Source organism: Tachypleus tridentatus, chromosome 13 (genome assembly GCF_004210375.1).
Source record: "Tachypleus tridentatus isolate NWPU-2018 chromosome 13, ASM421037v1, whole genome shotgun sequence".
NCBI lineage: Eukaryota > Metazoa > Arthropoda > Merostomata > Xiphosura > Limulidae > Tachypleus > Tachypleus tridentatus.
The window spans coordinates 122,561,005-122,583,209 of NC_134837.1; the positions used below are offsets into that span (position 1 = coordinate 122,561,005).

General features: G+C 34.3%; 1 protein-coding gene across 1 annotated transcript; it reads left to right on the forward strand.

Annotated features, from left to right (window-relative positions):
• The first annotated feature begins 41 nt into the window (after positions 1 to 41).
• Positions 42 to 15,902, forward strand: RpL19 (ribosomal protein L19). Its single transcript, XM_076476876.1, has 5 exons — positions 42 to 255; positions 4,174 to 4,280; positions 4,483 to 4,726; positions 10,973 to 11,083; positions 15,709 to 15,902. Exons 1-5 carry the CDS (start codon positions 104 to 106, stop codon positions 15,833 to 15,835), a joined length of 741 nt encoding a protein of 246 aa, XP_076332991.1. The 5' UTR covers positions 42 to 103; the 3' UTR covers positions 15,836 to 15,902.
• The last annotated feature ends 6,303 nt before the right edge of the window (positions 15,903 to 22,205 follow it).

Consider the following 22,205-nt stretch of genomic DNA (forward strand, 5'->3'; position numbering starts at 1 on the left):
AAACCCATGGTTAAATGTTATCTAAATATAAATTTTATAATACTTTTTATTTACTAAGAAAACCATTTGCAATAATGTACTTTTAACGCTATTGGTTATTTTAATGTGGCAATTTAATGTATTCAAAACGTCTTGTTATGAAGACCACTCATCTAAATTATCGAACTATTTTAAACGAAAATTACATATTGTAAGTAATGTTATTTGGCGTACCACGTTCTCTCTCTTTGATTGTATCCAGTTAAGAAAAATGAGGTAGGCTTAATGTTGTTATACAATAATATTAGTTTTTGTATGAAATAAATATAACTGCTATATTTACATTAACATGGTCGAAATTAATATGAAAGAAGGTGGTGCAACTTTCAATTTATTAATTTTGGGTTGAGAGTTTTTTTTTAACTAGTGAATTAAAATTGAGTGGTTAGCCTACTGAGATTTTATCTAGGCCTAACTAACCTTACTTATCACTAAGAGAGTAAAGTTGGTTGAAGAGATGGAGTGGAGTGATCAGAAATCTTAATTTCAATTAGTTGGTTAGTTTTATGGGCAATGACACATTAACCCTTTTGTGATGGGTCAAGAGTCAAAGGCCATGTAATCATGATTGTTGACTTGCATTAAAATTTTTATTAAAATACTAATGTATGAATTTGTATCTATAAGATTGGTATCAAATTGTAAATTATAATTCAAACTTTAATATTATATCCAAGTTAATTTCCTCAAAGTAAATGTTAAAAGAACACCTTAATGTTGATTTGTTTCTTTTTTTCTATAGTTGCATGAAATGTTGAATGCAGTTGTAGTTACATGTTTGTGAAATCAAGTCTGTAGATTCATATGAATTAGAAACTCAAATCACCAAAATTGACAAGTTATAATATAAAATAAAAACCTTGTATAATTTTGTTTGGGAAGTGGTAGTTTTATATACACTTCAGTATATGATGTAACCAGTCAAGAGCCATTTTAATTTGTTAAAAGATTACCTCATTTGAAAAAAAAAAAATTACAATACAACATTCCAACAAACATTAATCTTATTCAGAAACCAGGTACAAAACTGAAATACCTACTATGTAAAAACTGCACTGACAAACATACCACCAACATTATTTATAAAATGTGACAACTGCCATGACTTTTGTTTTAGAGAAACAAGTAGAAAAATGGAAATCAGATTCCAAGAACACACAAAAACACCTTTGCACATTTTTGAACACTGTCAAATAAGCACAACATAACCATAGAAAATACAAATATACTAAGTAAGGAAATAAATACAAACACAAAATCAAAGGCCTACTTATACAAGAACTCAAAGTTAAACCAATATAAAGGACACCTTTATACAAATATTAATTATCATAATAAAAATCATTCTTTTGACCCAGGTACAGCTTAGCTACCAAGCTTAAAAAATGATAGTGGAATTCTGTGGTACTGATACAGTATTAATATATAGTTATAGTTATTTCAAAGTGCAAATGTAAAAATCTAAAAACTGTGAAATTTGATAAGAATTAGCAGCTTAAGGCAATCATCAAGTAAAAAGTTTGTAACTAGAAGAGAATTGTTTGCTATAGTTCTGTATTTTAAGAAAAGTGACTAAAATTTATACACTTGTAAAGATATATATACATGTGTATGTAAATTACATCCTAACTTTGACTGTAGTTGCACTATTTATACTGACTCGCTTAGTTCTCACCAATATTAAAAACTAACTGGCCCATTTCTCTTCAACATCTATTTAGTTTTTCTGGATATCAGGCCATGTTGGTATTCGTAGGGATGTGCTCGCGGATGCCACAGCTAAATCTGTCTGCTCTGGCACGATTGCTGCTGTACCTATTCTGTACATAGACTGTAGTCCTGTATTCAAGCATCAGCTCTGTGTCAGTTTGCAGTCAACTTGGAGTGAGCAACATAAAAACAAGCTTTTCCAAATAAAACTCTTTTTTTTTTTATTGAACTTTGGGCATCTTACTTCCATAAGGATTGGAAAGAGGAGGTTGCCCTAAATAGACTATGCATTGGTCACAGCTTTTTAACTAATCATTTTCTTTTATCTGGGACTGATGCACCAGTGTGTAGTCTGTGTGACACTCAGGTCACAAAAGGCCACATTTTACTGTCTTGCCATTTTTACAACTCAACGACAGCACCATTTTAAACATGTTCTGTCCCAAGGTTTGTTCGTGACGTTAGACAGTGTTATTGGTGATGCTGTCCACCTTGGTAATGTTTAGTTTCTTAAACACCATTAATCTTTTTAATGCTACTTAAGTTTTTTAATTTAAACATTAGACCTTTTTTTTAATGTGATTCCCTTTTGAGAATCAAAGTACATCTAGTTTGATTTGAGATTAGAAAATGGCCGTAACATTAAATAACTTGAAATCAGGACTGGAAAAGCCAACTTCAGGTGTCTAATGCTGAGGTTTGAACTACCTGTTAGTCATCCTGGTGAGTTATAACTACAATAATGCTACAGAAAGTTCTTTTCAACTTGTTTTACTGTAGTTTTTATCTTACTGCTCTAAACTAGGTGTAAAAACTGGATTTCATGTTATGTTCTTAATTCAAAAATTAAACTTTGTCTTACCTTCATTTTCTTTTATGAATTTTACTTATTTTATTTTAAATTTTTACTGAATGTTTGGCACAGATAGTCTAGTTGTTTTGTGTCATAAAACACCAAACCAACCAACTTTGTGTGCTGGATAGTCAACATTCAATAAAGAAACAATGAATGAGAAAAACATTACTTAAGAAAAAAAAACACAAGTGAGAAAATTTGATATTTTGTGTACAGAAGCCTTGTAATTTTCACTAATAATTGCAAAATTTTTGAAGGTACATTTAATGTATTAAAAGTTATAGCATGAAGCTATAACAAGCACAAAATTGTTACAAGGTTAGCCCCTGGGATTGAGCCCATAGAGGAGAGATTAATGCATTATCACAAATTTCAATATTTAATAAATGTTGCATGTTTCCATTGTTAAGCATTTTCTTAAATAGCGAATATGTATCATTCTGAAAGCTAATCACCAGCATTGGATACCAGTTAACTGTTTGGTTTTTCATAGGACAAATTCATAAATTTGCATAAATGGATGTTTTAGTATATTAAAAATTAAGTACTTAACACTGTTTTTGTGTCTTACATAAAATATTGTCCTTAGTCAATGGTGAATACAGAACAAGTAGTAAGTCATTAATTAAAGGAAAGAGAATTAAATTCATATCTTTGTAAAACTAAAAATTTTTATGTTAACATATTTTGGAGATTAAAGGATTATGCTGTACCTAATGAGCTGATGTTAAGATCATATGAAACTAGTAATGATGTGAGGGGCTTTCATAGATCACGAAAAATAATACATTGTAGTATATCTAGATATTTGGTTAGATTATTGAACCAAGTAAATGAAATTTAACATTCTTTTCTATGTGGTGCTTGTTAAAGTATGTCTAAACTGCAGTTTATAATTTTAAATTTAATACAAAATAATATTGCTTAAGACTAGCATATGCAAATCAAGAATTCTGAAAAGTGCATTAGGAACTTTAATTTAAAAGTGTATGTGATTTTTATATCAATTTGTTCTTAGACTGAGACTGTTTCTTTTTAATTAATAATGAAGTTCAAACAAATCTTGGCTATGAGTCATACAGTACTTTATAAAAATAATTAAAGGCCTAATAACCAAATAAGAATTTTGAGAGTTAAAAAATGAGAAAATATTCAATATGTGCACTGTTAGAATTGTTTATGTTCATGTTTGGAAAATTGATCTGTATGCAAACTGTAGCTGTTTTATATAAAATAGAATTTAAAATTCTTTACTTGTATATTTTTGTATAGACTACCTAGCTTTGGACATGTTAGTTGTATTATAACTGAACATGTATGAAAGTAAACTGTTTACTGTTTCAGAGAATCTACCATATTACCACCTGGAATTGGTAACATTAGTTATAAATCAGATTAAAATTGAAGGCTGTAGTATAGATTTTGAGCTGTTTATTTTGTAACAAATATCAGGTATCTCCAAGATTAACTGGTTGTTTGGACTGTAGGACAGCTCTCACATACCTCTGGATACAATCTTACAGTATGTTTTTGGTATAGATTCTCATTTGTCTTTTTTTCTGTTTTAGTTCATTACGTCTACAGAAGCGGCTAGCCTCGGCTGTGTTAAAATGTGGCAGAAACAAAGTATGGCTGGATCCCAATGAAACTTCAGAAATAGCAAATGCTAATTCACGTGGGTATATGCATATAGGCCATGTAGATGTATAAAGTTTTCAGTGTTTATAGTTTGATCTGTAGTTTTATTTTATTTCAAAGTAAGACTAAATAAATACTTAGCATATTAAAAGGTAACTTTTATAAATAGTAAAGCATTGAGTGCATATCTGTTAAGATATCTGTGATGTTTCTTTTAAGATAGTGTTTTTAATTTTTAGGCCAGAACATTCGTAAGTTAATCAAGGATGGTTTAATTATTCGCAAGCCTGTGGCTGTACACTCTCGGGCCCGAGTTAGAAAAAACGCTGAAGCTCGTCGTAAAGGTAGACATTGTGGCCCTGGTAAGAGGAAAGGTACTGCTAATGCTCGTATGCCTCATAAGGTGGTGTGGATTCGTAGGATGCGTGTTCTCCGTCGCCTTTTGAAGAAGTACAGGGAAGCTAAAAAGATTGATAGGCACTTGTAAGTGTAATTCTGCTCTGATATCATCTAGGTTTACCAAGTCTGTCCCACAACAACTAGTGTTTAGTACCATACATATGAGCTAGGATGAAATGGTAGCTTGGACATTTCAGACTGTGCTACAGAAATTATCTGTATAGTTTTTTTTTATCCATCTAACTTTTGAGTAATACGTGAAAACTTTTTTTTTATTATTAAATATATATACTAACATTTTATCTTGCATGGTTGGATTCAGTCCCCAAGGTGAAACTTTTCAAACTAGAATTATTTTAAAAATCTGAAAGTAAATAGCAATCTTTTGTTCTGTTTTGAAAATATTCTTCGATTTATTGTTGGGTTTCAATCATTTTTAACAAGTGTTAGTATTCATTTATATAGTAATAACCTTGACAAATTTATATATAAATATGTCTGTGGTAACAATCTCCTTGTAAAACGTAGATACTAATGAGTAAGATGTTAAAATGTAAGATATTTTTGAGATCCAAGAATTGAGGCTAACCTTGTACCTCACCTGATGATGTCTGGTGAAACGCCGTGAAGAAAGTAAATGTTTCACATAAAGAACTGATGTGGGGGGAACATGAGTGTACATAATCACAGTTTAAGAACTACAGTAGATGCAGTTTTTTTATAATAATATTCAAGTTGTGTAAAATCTTTTCCTCTGCTGTGCACTAGATTTTTGTGCCCCTTGATGTGAATTCCTGTACGTGGTGAGGGAACCTCTCAGAGAAGGTTCTCTACCTTCAATTTACCTCCTCTGGGATCTAAACATCCACCTGCGTCTTTGCTGTGCATGACGACCTGTGAAGGGGAGGAGAGGATCTTGGTGGTTGAGGGGTCCAACACACCACATTGACCTTGAATTCCTGTAGACAGACAGTCTTGTCCCCCCCCTCCTCCTCCTCCTCCCCAAGATCAGTTGGCTAGCCCATTTGGGCCAGGGTCAATTGAATCCCAGCATAGTATGTCCTGAACAGGTGTAGTGGCTATTATGCCTGATACTGGTGTTCAGGTATGGTGCTCATGAAAACCTGATGTCATTGCAGTGACCTTATATGGCACTGTAGTGCATCCCTTGTAGGGCTTCATGGTGGGTTGGGTCAGTGGGCACAGAAATATTCTTTTTTTATTTTTATGGATACCCCTCAAATAAAAAATAAAAAAGCATGACAGCATAAAGAAAAATCCAACTGCTAGCAATCAACCATGCATTGATGACTTTGTATGGTCAAACTCGCAACTTGAATCTGTCCCGTGATTTTTAATTATACGTTTTTTAACTGAACAACCCTTAAGGCAGATCTCCATTTTTTTATTTAGAAGGGCTTGCTGGCTCTCCTAAATTAGTCAAAAAATTACAGTCTGGGGACATTTTAGTGGAAACAGTTTCATCACAACATTCAAAACTCCTCTTGAAATCAGAGGCCATTAGGGATATACCCATTGAGGTTACTCCTCATTCTGCTTTGAATTCTTTCAGAGAAGTTACAGTTGAGAGGGATTTAAAGACTCTTCCAGAGTCAGAGATCCTCATAGGTTTCACCACCCAAGGTGTTACATCTGAGCGCCAAATTTTTACTCGTAGAGATGGGATTATGGAGCCGACAAATGTTCTAATATTAACATTTACAACATCACATTCTCCTACCACAATCAAGGCAGGATATCTGAAGTGTAAAGTATGGCATTTTATTTTTAACCCTGTTAGATGTTTTCATTGTCAACAATTTGGTCATTTGAAAACATTTTGCCTTGGTTCCTTGACGTGCTGTTTGTGCTGGTAAAGACCATGATGCTTTTGAATGCGAACTAGAACCACATTGTATTAACTGTAATGGTCCACATCCTTCCTATTTTACTTCTTGCCTTAAATGGATAGAAGAGAAAGAAGTACAACATCTAAAGACAGTTCACAATATTACTTACCCAGAGGCTCAGAAATTACCCTTCCCAATTCCATCTCAGACTTATGCTGCTGTAATCCATTCCACTACTACAGTAGGAGTCCAGATAGACCTTTCTGTACCTCCTACAGGATCCTTACCTGTGCATCTTAATTTAGTACCTTCCAAAATCAACAAAGTTAATGAATCAGTATCTACTTCTATCTCTGTCTCTACCACATCTTCCAGTCATTGCCCATCTTCACCTTGTTCAAGCCCAGGTATTTCCATGGAGTCTTCCTCTCTTGACACCCTAAAAATTAAACATCCCATTCATTCACATCCTCAATCGTTGGAACATATGTCTAAAAACACTGACCTTCCTACTAGAGAGTGATCAACCCACATCCAGTGGTCGCAAGCAAAAGGTCTCCTTGCCATATTCTCCTCCAAAATGAATAAAAATGGCTACGCTAATTCACTGGAAGTGTCGAGGTTTTCAGTCAAATGTGAATGACATCAAGGATTTGATACTCCACGCTTTCAAACCACATTGCATTTCAGCAAGTCAGAGCACAGGCTTTGTGAGTTAGACGTCAAAGCCAGAAAGAATCTTGGATTAAATACACCTCCAGCATTTCTTCAGCCACCAGTTCAAATGTTTTATGGGAGAAGATCCGGAAGTTGAGTGGACGGTATACTTCTGCCCCCCTCTATCTTAACATTCAATGGCCATGAAGTTGCTGATGCTCAGAGCATTGCCAATACTTTTGGTGAATGCTTGTCTCATGTTCCTATCTCTTCAAACTTATCCCTTTCCTTTTTAGCTGTTAAAACACGAGTTGAACATCTACCTCTTTCCTTTTCTACTGATCATCCCTATGATTACAGTTGCCTCTTACACATGTGGAACTTAAACTTGTGCTTCATCGGTCTGGCAATACATCAGTTGGACGTGGTAATATATATTATGAGATGTTATGCCACCTTTCTCCTGGCTGTCTTTAACTGGATGTGGCAGGAGAATGTCTTTCCTGATGCTTGGCACCAAACTCCCTATTCTTAAACCTGGGAAGGACCCAAAGATTCCTTTGAATTACCATTCCATTGCTTTGATGAGTTGTTTAAGTAAGACCTTAGAAAGGGTGATTAATGCTCCTCTTGTTTGGTTCCTTGAGTCAAAGAACCTTCTCTCACCCACTCAATGTGGGTTCCAAAGACAACGCTCCATGATAGGCCACTTAATTTGCTTTGAAACATCAGTCAGAGAAGCCTTTTTGAAGCAACATCTTGTTTCTATTTTTTGATTTAGAGAAAGCTTATGATGCAACATGGAGATATGGCATCTTGCAGGACCTTCACTCATGGATTGCGTGGAACTTTTCCACTTTTTATTAAGCATTTTTAATGACCTGCCGATTCTAGGTCCGTGTGGGCTCAACACTTTCCTGTTTTTTGCACAGGAACTTGGAGTCCCTCAGGGCTGTGTTCTGAGTTACACACTTTTCGATTAAAGCCATCAGTGAACAGCTACCCCCTGCAATTGCAAATGGTCTTTTTGTTGATGACTTTCACATCTCATGTCAGTCATCGAACATGAGGTTTATTGAGCAGCAGCTACAAACTGCAATCAATCATATACTGAAGTGAACTACAGCAAATGGTTTTCAACTATCTCTCTCTAAAACTGTGTATATTTCTGCTGCCAATGGGGTATTTATCCAGATCCAGAACTTCATATTGATGATGATGTCCTTCCTGTCATCCTTGAGGCAAAGTTCTCATGCCTTATATTTGATGTAAATTAAACTTTATTTCCCACATCAAGCAACTTCATGTCAAATGTATAAGAGCACTGAACACTCCATGTTCTCTCTTCCACTTCTTGGGGAGTGGATCAGTACTCCATGCTTAAAATTTATCATGCCCTTATTCGATCCAAACTTGACCATGGTTTATGGTTCTGTCAGAACCTCAGCACTGAATCTTATCCACCAACAAGGGCTCCAGCTTTGCACTGGGGACTTTCATACGTCTTCAGTCCAAAGTTTGTATGTGGAGCCCCATGAACCCTCTCTGTATATTTGCTGTTTGCAACTGTCTCTTCTGTATGCTTCCAAACTTAGCTCTTTACCACAGCATCCTACTTGGGGTTGAGTTTTCCATCCTCGGTTGGCCACACTTTTTATAATAGAAAATTTGCCATTGTTCCTTGTATCCTTTGTATCTGGACAAAATCAGAAAAGCTAGATCTGTCTTTGAATATCATAGCAGTATTAACAGATCGGCCTCTTCCACCATGGCTAATTACTATCCCCAACTGTGACCTATGTTTGAGTTATCTGAAGAAGGCCAGTACTCCTAATTGGAAATATTGCTATTTATTTGCTGAACATCTCTCAAACGATCCATCCATTCCCATATACACAGATGGTTCAAAATCAGGTGACTCAGTAGGCTCTGCCATGGTTTGTTATAGTTCGGTTGTAGCACACAGAATCCCCTCTACAGTTTTTGTATTCACTGCTGAATTGTATGCCATTTCTCTTGCCCTGAATCATATTGAAACTATGCAATATAAGAATGGTATGATCTATACTGATTTACTCAGCTGTCTATTGGCCCTGACTTCATTCCATGTCAGTTACCATCCTATTCTTATCAATATCCAAAGCAAACTGGCCCATCTATCTCTGTCCAGTTTTTTTGGATTCGTGGGAATGAGCTAGCTGACAGATTGGCAAAGTCCATCTGCTGTCCCTGTTCCATACATGGACTATGGTCCAGTTATCAAAACCCGACTATACACCAGTTGGCAGTCGACCTGGAGTGAGCAACGAAATGACAATCTTTTTTAAATCAAGCCTTCTTTAGCTCTTTGGCCATCTTGTTCCTGTAAACTCAAAGGGAGGAAGTTGTTTTAGCTAGGCTACACATTGGTCACAGTGTTTTAACTCACCACTTCCTTTTATCTGGTACTGATGCAGCAGTGTGTGGTCTGTGTGGTACTTCGGGGCACAATCATACATATTTTATTATCATGCCATCGTTACAACCAAGAACGACGTCATTTTAAACATAATTTTAAGGTAGGTTTGCCCTTGGCATCAGCCAATGTCATGGGTGATACTGGCTACCTCACTCATGTTTTTACATTTTTAAGAGCCATTGATCTTTTAAACTTAATTTAAGTGTTTTATTAGACAATACACTGTTTTAGCATGATTTCTTTTGCACATTTTAATTTTATTTTGACCTGAACCCAGAACTGGCAGGCCAACTTCAGGTGGCTGACAGCACGTTTGAACTTAATGCTATAGTCTTCCTAGCATATTTTACATATTTTTACCTCAATTTCCATATGCCATTATATTGGGTTGAGGAATAATTCGTGAGCGTTTTTTCAAGTTAACAAAATATATTCATAAATGAAATGCTTTCGCAAAATATTTCATGTCATTTGGTAGATAATTTTTTGCTCTAATAGATGGTGTGTTTGATTTTCATATGTCTGTAATTTTTGCTTTCATTTTCAGCTCATTAAATGGAATGTAAAGTGGACAAAATCGAGCATTTTCGACACCATCTGCTTTTCGCATTTAATTTCTTGCAATTTCGTTTAAAACTGCATACTATATACCTAGGTATTACATGAAATAAAGTATCATAATAAATGTTTTGGGTGTAATGTGTTCATGCATTGAAGTATTGTATAGTCTTGCATGTAATGCTTGAATGAAATTATTTAAAAACGCTCACGAATTATTCCTCAACCTAATAGTATATTACATCTTGTTTGGCACAGATTGCTTAGTAGCTTTGTGCCAATAAACATGAACTACCTATCTACCTAGATTTTTCTAATCTGTTTTTATCAGAGTATCCTTCACTGTTCTTGTTTATCTCAGTACGTTCTTGATAGCTTATTGCTTAGATGTAGAAAATCCAAATTTTAAAATATCGGTCATATTGAAGGAACCTTACTAAAATCATACTGTTGTGGAGTATTAGATTGTCATTGTAAAAATATGATATGCAGTGGGATGGCTTGGATCACCTCATTTTTGGGAGAAGAAAGTTTTCTCTTTAGAAGTTTAGGACACATGGTCATTTTGTTGGGTTAATAACACAGCAGTTGTATGTATAGCTACATCCTGTACACTACTGTTCAAAAACGTAATTGGCTCAGTCAGGCCTCTTGCAATACAAGTGAAAGTGCATGTATACCTGGTCTATGGACCATGGTGAATGTTGTTTCTCAGTTCTGTGGTAATTATTTGTGACAGCTAACAGTGAATATCTATTTTTTATAATTTTTTTATCATAAATTTAATTGCGATAATATTTTCTCCAGATACCATGACCTATACATGAAGGCTAAAGGTAATGTCTTCAAGAACAAACGTGTTCTAATGGAGTTCATCCACAAGAAGAAGGCAGAAAAGACTAGGACAAAAATGTTGAGGTACAGCTGAGTTTGACATCAAACTTTTTGACGTTTTTCTTATTTTTAGTTAATATGCTCATTGGCTTGACTTTCAACTATATTGATGTTATAATTTATCTGAAATTATTTTATAATTTTGACTTTTTTTGCTTGTGATTGTTTGCATTAGATTTGATTATCGTTGTAATTAATTATATTTAATAATTTATATCATTCTTTATAAATGTGTTACTTATCAAGGTCTGAACAAAATTAATATTCCCTTGTAGTTCTTGTTACAGTTGGGTAAATGTAAGTTCAAATCAGACAGTCACCCCTATGAAATACTCATGGTCTTGCCTTGTTGAGTTTGTTGTCAACAAACTATGCTCAAATATCAGAATGTTTTCTACACAGTGTATGACATGCACCCCTTGTCCAATAATTCTCCACCTTTTCATGTGACTTATCACTCATATGTCACATACTAAATACAATCTGGTCTCCTGCCTTAATTCAGAGTTGACAGTTGTGTTAGTGTAAACTCTAATGAGATTTTAATTACTGATGCTAGTGTTTGTAACAGCTATCCTTGAAATATCTTTTATCTATATCATTTGTCATTACTGAGTTTTACCCATACTAATCTCCCTTTAGAGAGAATTGTAACAACAGGAATTGATTGTGGTTCTAGTATTTTGATGTACCAGCAGTCAATGTTCATCCACTTACTTTTCCTTCCTCATCTACTTCTGGGACAGTGTCATTTCCTTTGACCTTATTGTTCATATAAATGTAAACATAACCAATTGGATCTTTTTTACCCATCTTTGAGTCTTCATTTCAGAATATTCCATCTGGACTCTCATCAAATGTTTGTAACTCTGTTTAAAGTGTGTAGAACTTGTACCTCTTACAAATTCCATATCAAGAAGTCTAAAATATCCCAAAACATAGAGCAGCCAACATTGTTTATCAACTTCTGGATTTGCACCACACACAGTTTCATCCACTACACTGTTTTGCTCTATGTAATTGGATAAATGATGCCCTGACAAATACCTTTCCTACCTCCTTGTGCATAGCATCAGACATCTCAGATTAATCATTCTTAATAGATGTCCCAACTTGATTCAAGATAGAAACTATGTACGTTTCATTTATTTTATCTTTTGGTCTTACTGTAGTTCTTAAGTAACCACAACTTTGTAATAAGTTGAGTCATTATTCAGCCAGTCTCTGTTGTTTCACTAACAGAAAACTTGTTGAAACAATTTAAGCTTGGTAACAGGTTTGTGGAACATGCAAGACAAACGAAAAACAACAAAGATGTCCCCATACCACATTGTTCCAATGCAACTGATAACAATATCAGAACTGTACAAGTACTGTGTGAATTTGTGCCAATAAAATAGCTAAGACTATATAAACATAAATTAATTTATAAACTATAAATTTTCCTAAACATGCAAAAGAAAATCTCTAATTTTTCATTTATATTCATCAAGGTATGTCATACATAACCCTTATAAAGATTCAAATTTTGAGCACTTGTCCTGTGATCTAATTTTCTCACAGTGTAGTTCTTGTAGCATGATGAAAGGCTGTTACTCAGAACCTCTGCTTCTATGAATAAATTTATTTTACTGATATTTTCTCTCAGAGACTTGTAATATTGGATGAGTTAATTTTTGAGACCTTCCACTACAATACCAAGGCATAGGTTCCTCCAATTTATTTACAACACCTGTGTTCATGTTGTTGACTCCATGAATGCTATGAAACATTACAACAGTGACTCTCTACTCTATTTTTTCCTTGTTCAATATAGTTTATTATTTTTTTCTGTAACTTATATAATTATAATTTGCTTGTTTAATTTTCATTTTCATCTGTTCCCACTTTCTGTTTTTAGCATGATTCTTATGGCCTATACTCTTTCAAAGAAAAAAGACTACCTGATTTGAATTTTAAATTTTCATTATTAAAATGAAATTCTTTCCCACACACCTCTCTGCAACCATAATAAACATGGTTTTATTCCAGACAGCAACTTTATAAAGATTTTCTGACATGGGATAGTGGAGAATTATGGGTAATTAGCACATGCTGTATGGCAGGGGTGGGCAATTCCAAAACTGGATAGCACAACTGTAGCAGGCTCGAGTTTAGGAATCAACTTTTTCGATCATTTATTTTCTATTGCAGATTTGGTAATCAACTGTACTGCCTCATGTCATCGCTAATGTTGAGAGCTTCATCACTTCCACAGGCTCTGTCCATTTGTAACATCAGTCTGCTGTAGATGTTTGTTATCTAGTGTGCATTGTTTTGAATGTGTTTGCAAACACATTTTTATTGTGCATCTTTCAAGTGTTTAAATATATTTTGTTTTTAATCCCATAATATGGGTAAGTGGATAATTTGAAAACGAAAAAATCCAGATGATAGTGAACACTCAGAAATTAAAGACAATGTAATTGATTATGGCATTACTGCTGAAAAGAGAATGTTGAGTGACTGGAAAAACGTGAAACAAGAATTTAATGAAAGTTGGGAGTTGAAATTTGCAGTGATTGAAGCAAATAATAAGCCAGTGTGTCTTCTGTGTAACAAAGGTTTTAGTAATAATAAATTATACAACCTTAAGCAACACTAAAAATTTTTACAACAAATTTGATGTAAGATTTCTAGTTGATAGCAAAAATCGTATTAATGAAATTAGTCGTCTGAAAGCACAACTTTTTGAACAAAAGGGAGGCCTAAAAGATTTATCATCGACAGAACTAGTTATGTAAGCTAGCTATAAAGTAGCTTGGATTCTAGCTATAAAAAAAATTATACTGAAGTAGTAAATGAAATATTGATTGTGGTCATTGAAACTCTGTTGGAAAATTATGATTAAGATATGCTTCAAAAGGTAAATAATTTGCAATTAATTCGAAGAACAATTGTCCACAGAATGCTAGAGTTAGTGAAAGATAGAAAATCAGTTGCTTGAACAACTATAAGACTGTTTGTATTTTTCTTCAGCACTAGATGAGTCAACAGATGTTAGTAGCATTGCACAGTTGATATTTTGGGTTTGATACATAACTTCAGATCTTCAAGTGAGGGAAGAAGTGCCTGGCCTTTGTGGATTACGAGGTCAAACATAGAAAAAATATCTATGAAAAATTTCAATCTGGATTTTAAAAAAATGGTTTTTTCTCACAACAGACAGTGCTTCTGCCACGACTGGGGTGAAATTAGGATTAGTTTCTCTTTTGAAGCTGCATTTAATTGAAAATAATGTGAAGTCCACGCTGACATCTTTCCAGTGCATTTTACATCAAGAAAATGTAGTGCTCAGATATCTAAAAGTAATTAATTGAAAAATTTGATGGACATTGTTGTAAAAATTGTGAATTATATTAGAAGTGGAAGCTCTCTCATCCATAGACAGTTTTTTATTTTTTGAAGAAAAGCAGTGACTGTACTTTTGATGATCTTACTGATTTTTGCAAATATAAGATGGTTAAGTAGAGGAAAAGTCTTGGAATGATTTACTTCCTTTTTTCCTCAAATAAAAAAGTATCTGAAATTGAAACTTTGTCATGACAGAATAATTTGCACTTTGTGTGAAACATGATGACTCTCTTGAATAATGTGAATACAAAGCTTCAGGGAAGAGGCAAAATAATAAGCAAACAATCACAGTCTTTTCATGAAATTTCAGTTGAAGCTAAACCTCCTTGTGGAACAATTACAAAAGAATGATTTGACACATTTTGCAAAGTGGAATAGTTTCCTAGAAAATAATATTATCATGAATATTTGCATGATCCATTTCAATTTCAATAAGGAAATTACAGCTTTTTTTCTCTTTGGATAAGTATCAATTTGAAGATGAGATGCTAACCCAGCAAAGTGCAAAACACATAAAAGGTAAACAAAAATGTTCTATCAGAGATGTGGCTCACTATTCTGATAAATGAGAGTCTTCCAAATTTAAAGATAGCAATTTCAAAATTATTTTCCATGTTTGGATCCACATTGGTGTGTGAGTCAACATTTTCTATGCTAGATTTTCTCAAGTCTACATACAGATTTCAGCTTGCAAATTTAGAGGCAGAGATAAGATGCTCATTGAGCATAGATATTAAGCCAAATTTCATGAAACTTGTTGATGAAACACCCCCCATCAGTTTTCACATGGAAGGTTAGTTGAAATGCAGTTATTTTGATTAAACAAACATTTTTCTTTCTTTCTTTTTATTTGAATAATGTGGCCAACTTTGTGTTCACTAGCCACAACTGTGGCTACTATGAAAAATAAGTTGCCCAACCCTGCTCTTAGTATGTAAAGGACACTAAAAATTTTGATTCACATGTTTGTTCACGACATGAATTAAACTTTGTGAGGAATGACCTAGATCATGGAAGTGGGACAAACATCTGATTCGAAATTAATTGTAATTCTAAAAGTTAACGAGAACTTGAGTATCAGCTATTCCTGTCAGAAAAAACATGTAACTATACCTCTTAATTCATAGTTAAAGTGGAAAATGTTATTATATTATAGGTATTTCTACATATATAGAGGATGGATACTTGTCACTGAAACAGGTAATGGTTTAAAATAGAAGTTTATTTATGACTGAATGTATTAATTTTCTCCCCAGTGATCAAGCCGAGGCTCGTAGACAGAAGGTAAAAGAAGCTCGTAAGAGGCGAGAAGAGAGGATCCAGCAGAAGAAAGTAGAATTACTTCAAGCCTTCCAGAAGGAAGAGGAGGCAGCCAAGAAGTAAACAAAGTGGCTTCTGTGTATTCTTGGTTTTGCTTTGTTGATGTAATAAAAAAACAATAAAAGAAAAACATGGGTTTGGTATTTAACTTGCAAACTACAAGTGCTGGAGCATGTTCCTGGAAACTGGGGATGTTGAACCCTAACAGAACAATTACAGGTTTATTAATACAGTTGTAGGTTACTGAGTAATGCCAGAAGTACACGTTGAAAAACTTTCCAGTTGGATTAAACTATTTATTGTACAAGTGTTGCTGTAATTCAGAATGTCCAAGCTAAAGAAAGGTACATTTCATTAGTAATGGTTTTATTGAGATCGTATTCTTTTAATTGTGCAGGAGTTGAGAGGTCATGTCAGTGTTCTGAAACTTCTGATATTTAAATAATTACTTGTATGTTATTTAAATCACCTAAATTCACCCTGTGAAAGAAGAGGCTCAAATGTTTTTGAAAAACAGCCTCACCACTGACGGGTGCCCCTTATTGTGGTTTTATAACAAAATCAACAGTTGAGCAATTTACATTATATAGAAACCTGTATGAACTATACCATTTCTAAGTTGATGTTAAAACTGAGGCAAGTTGTGTTACGTTAGAAAATGCGTACCAAAAACAAGCACAGAAATGGATTAAATGGAAAGTTATGTTTTTGTTCTTGAAATGGTTAGTGATTTTCAGATACTATATATTTTTGCTGACCAACTTGTACATGCACTCGGAGAGCACGAGCCTGTTACACTGTGAATGCATACACAAAACTTTTTGAAATAGATTAAATCTTCAAACGGTAAAGTTAGGCAACATTTACACTTTATGTACTTTTATGGTTTTATAATGCAAGATTATTTCACGAATACAAGTTCAGACAAACGAATCTGGGGGAATGTAAATGTAAACATCACACTTCCTGTTTTTCTTCTGGCTCCTAAGTCAATCATATTTCGAAATGTCTGGTTAACGTTTGCGTTTCTTCAACTGTGAATTTATTGGTTTAACTTATTCATGGTGCCCATAGGGAGTTATTGAGAACTGAAAAAAGACATGGTCGGAAATACAGGACATCCCAATTTTTAACACTAGTCGAAAGATCAGTAATGGAAATGTTGACGATGTGATAGCCAGTGTTAAAGAAGCAAGTTCGTTGGGAAGTTTTGAAATACTACATTAAAATGAGACAGCATTATTTTATTCTGTTATTGGTAAATGTATTGTTTCAGAACCTATTTATTGACAGCGAAGTAAAACTACTGAATATCAGTTGGTTAAAATCAAGAAAATTACGTAGTCATGAAGGCAATGGTAACGTCATTTTGAAGGATTGCATGAATAAAAACCCTGTAACCCGAGCGCTTACGAAAGATGTACCTTTCTTCTTCAGGGTCAAATGAATAGTTTACGTCTGAAGAACAAAGAAAGGCCCTCCTTTTGAAAGCGCTCGAGTTATAGTTTTTGTACATTTCTATTGAGACTTCGTGGAACCGACGTGTTTTTACTAACATTTATTATAATATTACGTCAAGTAGAAATTTACACGCTCAGTATAGAAAGTGTTATTATGTTAAATATTTATATTAAAACAACGAAAACTAAAGCATCATGTTTTTCCCTGTTGCAGTATACCTCACATTTAGTTTCAGTGTTATCCGGTATTTATGCCGTTTGTTTTTGCTTAAAATAAAATAATTAACTGAAGACAACGAAATGGTGTGGGACAAAAGGGGTAATTGTAGGTCAATTTTCAAGACGCGTCGAGGCCAATAACATGTTAAAGCTTGTTTTTCTTTCGTTTGATTTTAATTTCACGCAAAGTTATTGGAGGTCTGTCTGCGCTAGCCGTCCCTAATTTAGCAGTTTAAGATCAGAGGGAAAGCAGCTGGTCATCATCACCCACTGCAAACTAACTCTTGGGTTACTCTTTTACTGACGAATAGTGGGATTGACTAAACGCCCATGGCATAGCTGAAAGGGCGAGCATGTTTGATGCTACGGAGATTCGAACTTTTCGGCTTTGTCCATTCTATGAGTAGATCGAGTCTCGTTCAATATTTTCCATGCTACTTCTAGTAAATCAAATAAACAAACAAAGAAGAATCTTGAAAACAATATATATTCATTAAAACATTATTACACAATATCAAACATTTGTCACGGCCAGGGAGTTAAGGCACTCGAGTTGTAATCCGAGGGTCGCGGGTTCGGATCCCCATCACACCAAACATGCTCGCTCTTTCAGCCGTGGGGGTGTTTTAAGGTAACGATCAATCCCACTTATTTATTGGTAAAATAGTAGCCCAAGAGTTGGCAGTGAGTTGTAATGACTAGCTGCCTTCCCTCTAGTCTTACACTGCTAAATTAGAGACGGCTAGCGCAGATAGCGCTCGTGTAGCTTTGCGCGAACTTCAAAGTAAACCAAACTTGAACTTAATTTCACAGTAGTTTAATCCATATATTGTACATACTGTATACATATATTGTATACTTTAATAATTTATTGCGGTTAAACTGAACTTGTCTTCTCTTTTTATTATTATTATTACCGTAAAAAGTATCTTTAAATAGACTGAACAAGCCATCTTGATTTCGTATCACAGATATTTTCGCTAGCCGTGGCCAATATCCAAAAATCTTGAATAATTTTAAGGTGTTTCATTCCAGAGATGACATTATTAAATTTGCAACCATTAAAATAAAGAAATTACACTCGTAATGTTGAATTTTTTCAGTCTTATTTTCAAAAAAGTATTAATACAAATTACATTTCATAATAGGCTATTTGTGAAATCATTTTTCTTGTGAACTGTCACGTTGTAAATCGCAATTACTGTAAGCTTTCATTTTGCGTCTATATTCCGAGCTTGAGAACAAATTATTTTCTATTAATTTTAATTTCTGATCATAATAAATTTTAATAAAGTAATTTTAATTTACTCCTCATATTGAACTTTATTAAACGATAAATGGTACAATAAATTCTTAAATAACTTAGAACTACGCAATAATTTTTGAAAAGTGATGAACATTTTATTTTTACATTACAGTTACGTTTTCAAGTGCTTAATACTAAAGTTAGTCAAATATGGATTTATGCTGTATTAATTTCCCTGAAAGATGGTTAAAGGCCGCCTACAGTTTTAACCATTTGCACAACAGTGTGTTGTCTGTTAGTAGTAAATGAAATTACGTAACATAAGGGATGATGAACGTTGAAATTTGAGCTGTCGTAAAACAGCGCATGCCATGAATCATGAGAAAAACTTTGCATGCTCTTTCACGGCATGACATGTGAACTTCAAAAGCAAGAAATAAATATACTTTAAACTCTTAATCATATTTTTACTTATTCTTGAAACAGAACAATTTCGGTAACCCCACGGAAGTACATATAATTATAAACGTTAGGTTTCCTTATCTAATCTTTTTATTGCCTTTATATTCACACTAAAAATATCATTACATCTCACAATATTACCGAACTTCCGAGCCGAGTTTCGGGCGTGGTTAGTGTTTTGTGTAATTTTACGAAAATAAACTAAAATTTATCTACAGATGTAGGGTTGAAACAGAAAAAATAAGCTAATAATAAACGTTGTAACATTTTATATCGTTAGGGAGTTTCTGTTGGATTATTTTATATAAATAACGATGCAAAATCCAGTTCACATTAATACATAAAATTAGTTTATTTCTTCTTTACTCGTCTATGCGGGCTTACTTTCACCTGTAGGCCTTTGGGCAAAAACAAAGTTTCAATAACAATTCCGAGACTTTTGTAACAGACATGGTAAGTCTCATTTCTGACACTGAAATATGAACAGTTTTTATAATTCTGATCCCACGCGTTCACTGAATTCTCAATTTAATTCTCACTACTTGATTACTCGTATTTAAAAACCGCCGTTTGTAGGCCTAACTTCAAGTACAAAACTTTGTTTGTTTTCTGAATTTCGCACAAAGCTACTCGAGGGCTATCTGTGCTAGCCGTCCCTAATTTAGCAGTGTAAGGCAGCTACTCATTACCACCCACCGCCAACTCTTGGGCTACTCTTTTACCAACGAATAGTGGGATTGACCGTCACATTATAACGCCCCCACGACTGGGAGGGCGAGCATGTTTGGCGCGAACCCGCGACCCTCAGATTACGAAGCGCACGCCTTAACGCGATAGGCCATGCCAGGCCAGTACAAAACTTTTAAACAAATACTATTATAACTTATGTAACTGTTGTACTTGTAGGCTTAATACATTGACAATAATACATAGCGTTTAGAAGTAAATTTCTTAATTAACGTTAAGTATACAAACTTGCAAATAAACATTAAGAATTCCTACATTAATAATCGAAATAGCCGAGTAGATGCAATTAACCTCACCGAACGATTTTCCTGACACTGAACTCACTCACTAACTCAATACCTAGTTCTCAGTATCTGATTGCTCATATACCTCCCAAATGCGTCATTATCACTATTAACAGCTTGCTCTAAATTATAACACTAAAACTATAGCTTACAACATCATGTCTAAATTTACAGGCTTTAAATCGAAATCTTAAGCTAAAATTAAATTAAATAACTGTGTATGGACTCAAAGACCAAAACAACCTAAATGCTAGTTTAGCGACTTTCCACCTTTTGGAGTTCGGACTGTGGTAATCCATACTATCATACATTCTCAGTGGGTGTGCGCTAATGGACTCCTTATTTCAAATACCAAATTTCAAGGCAATCCATTAAGAAATACTCAAGATATAGCATCTCCAATTTTGATTGAGTTTCTTCCTTATTTTTTCTACTATTCGTTGGCAAAAGAGTAGCCCAAAAGTTGGCGGTGGGTGGTGATGACTAGATGCCTACCCTCTAGTCTTACACTGCTAAATTAGGGACGGCTAGCGCAGAGAGCCCTCGCGTAGCTTTGAGCAAAATTCAAAACAAAACAAACATTGCGTTTCCTTCGTACCAAAATAAATGAAATTTAATTTGATAAAAAACATATTTAACTTTTATGGATTTTTTTTTTAAATTTGATACCTGCCATTATACCGTAAGTTCGAAAAAACGCGATAAAGATAACTAATGAATGAATATTTGCTATAAAATCGTTATCAATGTTATAAGCGTAGTTATCAGTTTGACCGCCAGTTTTGATTTCGTTCCTTTTTTCTTTTTTTTTGAATTTCACGCAAAGCTACTCGAGGGCTATCTGCGCTAGCCGTCCCTAATTTAGCAGTGTAAGACTAGAGGGAAGGCAGCTAGTCATCACCACCCACCGCCAACTCTTGGGTTACTCTTTTACCAACGAATAGTAGGATTGACCGTCACATAATAACGCTCCCACGAACCTGCGACCCTCGAATTACGAGTCGAACGCCTTAACGCACTTGTTCATGCCGGGGCAATTTTATTCCTATCAATCTATTTTTGGCCGCACTTTTTTTTCATACCTTACTTGTTTTTATTAGATTTACATACACTCTCTAAGTACACATAGCTTTACAATTTTGCTAATTTTATACGTAGGCGTAAACAACACACATTCATATAAGAAGCTTTATCTAGAAGTATACTTTGTCAGAGTCCAGGAGTCAAATCTTAGCTTGACCACGACTTAGTAATATGTAATTTATTTAACTAGATATATATACTCTGACAAATTTGGAGCGAAAAACTGCATACGCAGCTTTGCCTTTGTGAAAGCCTCGCAGATCCAGTAAAAGTGAAGTTTGGTCCATAAGGGGCTTTCTTTTTAAAGCTCTTGTAATGCACTTTAAATGTCTTACCTACATTAAAAGTTTTGCAGGTTATTTTAAAGAGATTGCACTCATCTTTCGTGTTTGTTTGTTTTGTTGTTGTTTGTTAAACACACACAAACTGGCTAAAAGTTTGCACAATTTCTGTGAGGAGTTGTAGATGGCGTTCATTCTAAAAAAATTGTTGTAAGACAATGGGGAGTGAAGTGTGTGTGTGTGTTTTTCTTATAACAAAGCCACATCGGGCTATCTGCTGAGCCCATCGAGGAAAATCAAACCCCTGATTTTAGCGTTGTAAGTCTGTCGACTTACCGTTGTACTAGCGGGGGAAGGGGAGTGAAGATGGTGAAGAAGTCCAGCTGAGAAACGTGACAAAAATGGTAAAGCAGTTGTGTCACTTCTTGTTCAAAACAGCCCATTTCTCAGTAGGAATGTGATTAAGAATTTGGTAGTTTAAAGTAATAATGATCTCGAATTTTGCTTCCATAGAAAGTGTTTTTTACTAATTATAAAATACTTTTCTAATTTGGTTTAAGTGCTTTAACTAACCTAGTGTAAATCAGAAAAGAGTGGGAAACTAATATCATAACCCCCCGCTAGTACAGCGGTATGTCTCCGGATTTACAA

Bases quoted from the DNA above. Each gene is read 5' to 3' on its own strand.
- RpL19 (XM_076476876.1), top strand. From the start codon at position 104: ATGTGGCAATTTAATGTATTCAAAACGTCTTGTTATGAAGACCACTCA. The intron at 256-4,173 runs GTAGGCTTAATG...TTTCTGTTTTAG, and splicing joins ATCCAGTTAAGAAAAATGAG to TTCATTACGTCTACAGAAGC. The intron at 11,084-15,708 runs GTACAGCTGAGT...TTTTCTCCCCAG, and splicing joins ACTAGGACAAAAATGTTGAG to TGATCAAGCCGAGGCTCGTA.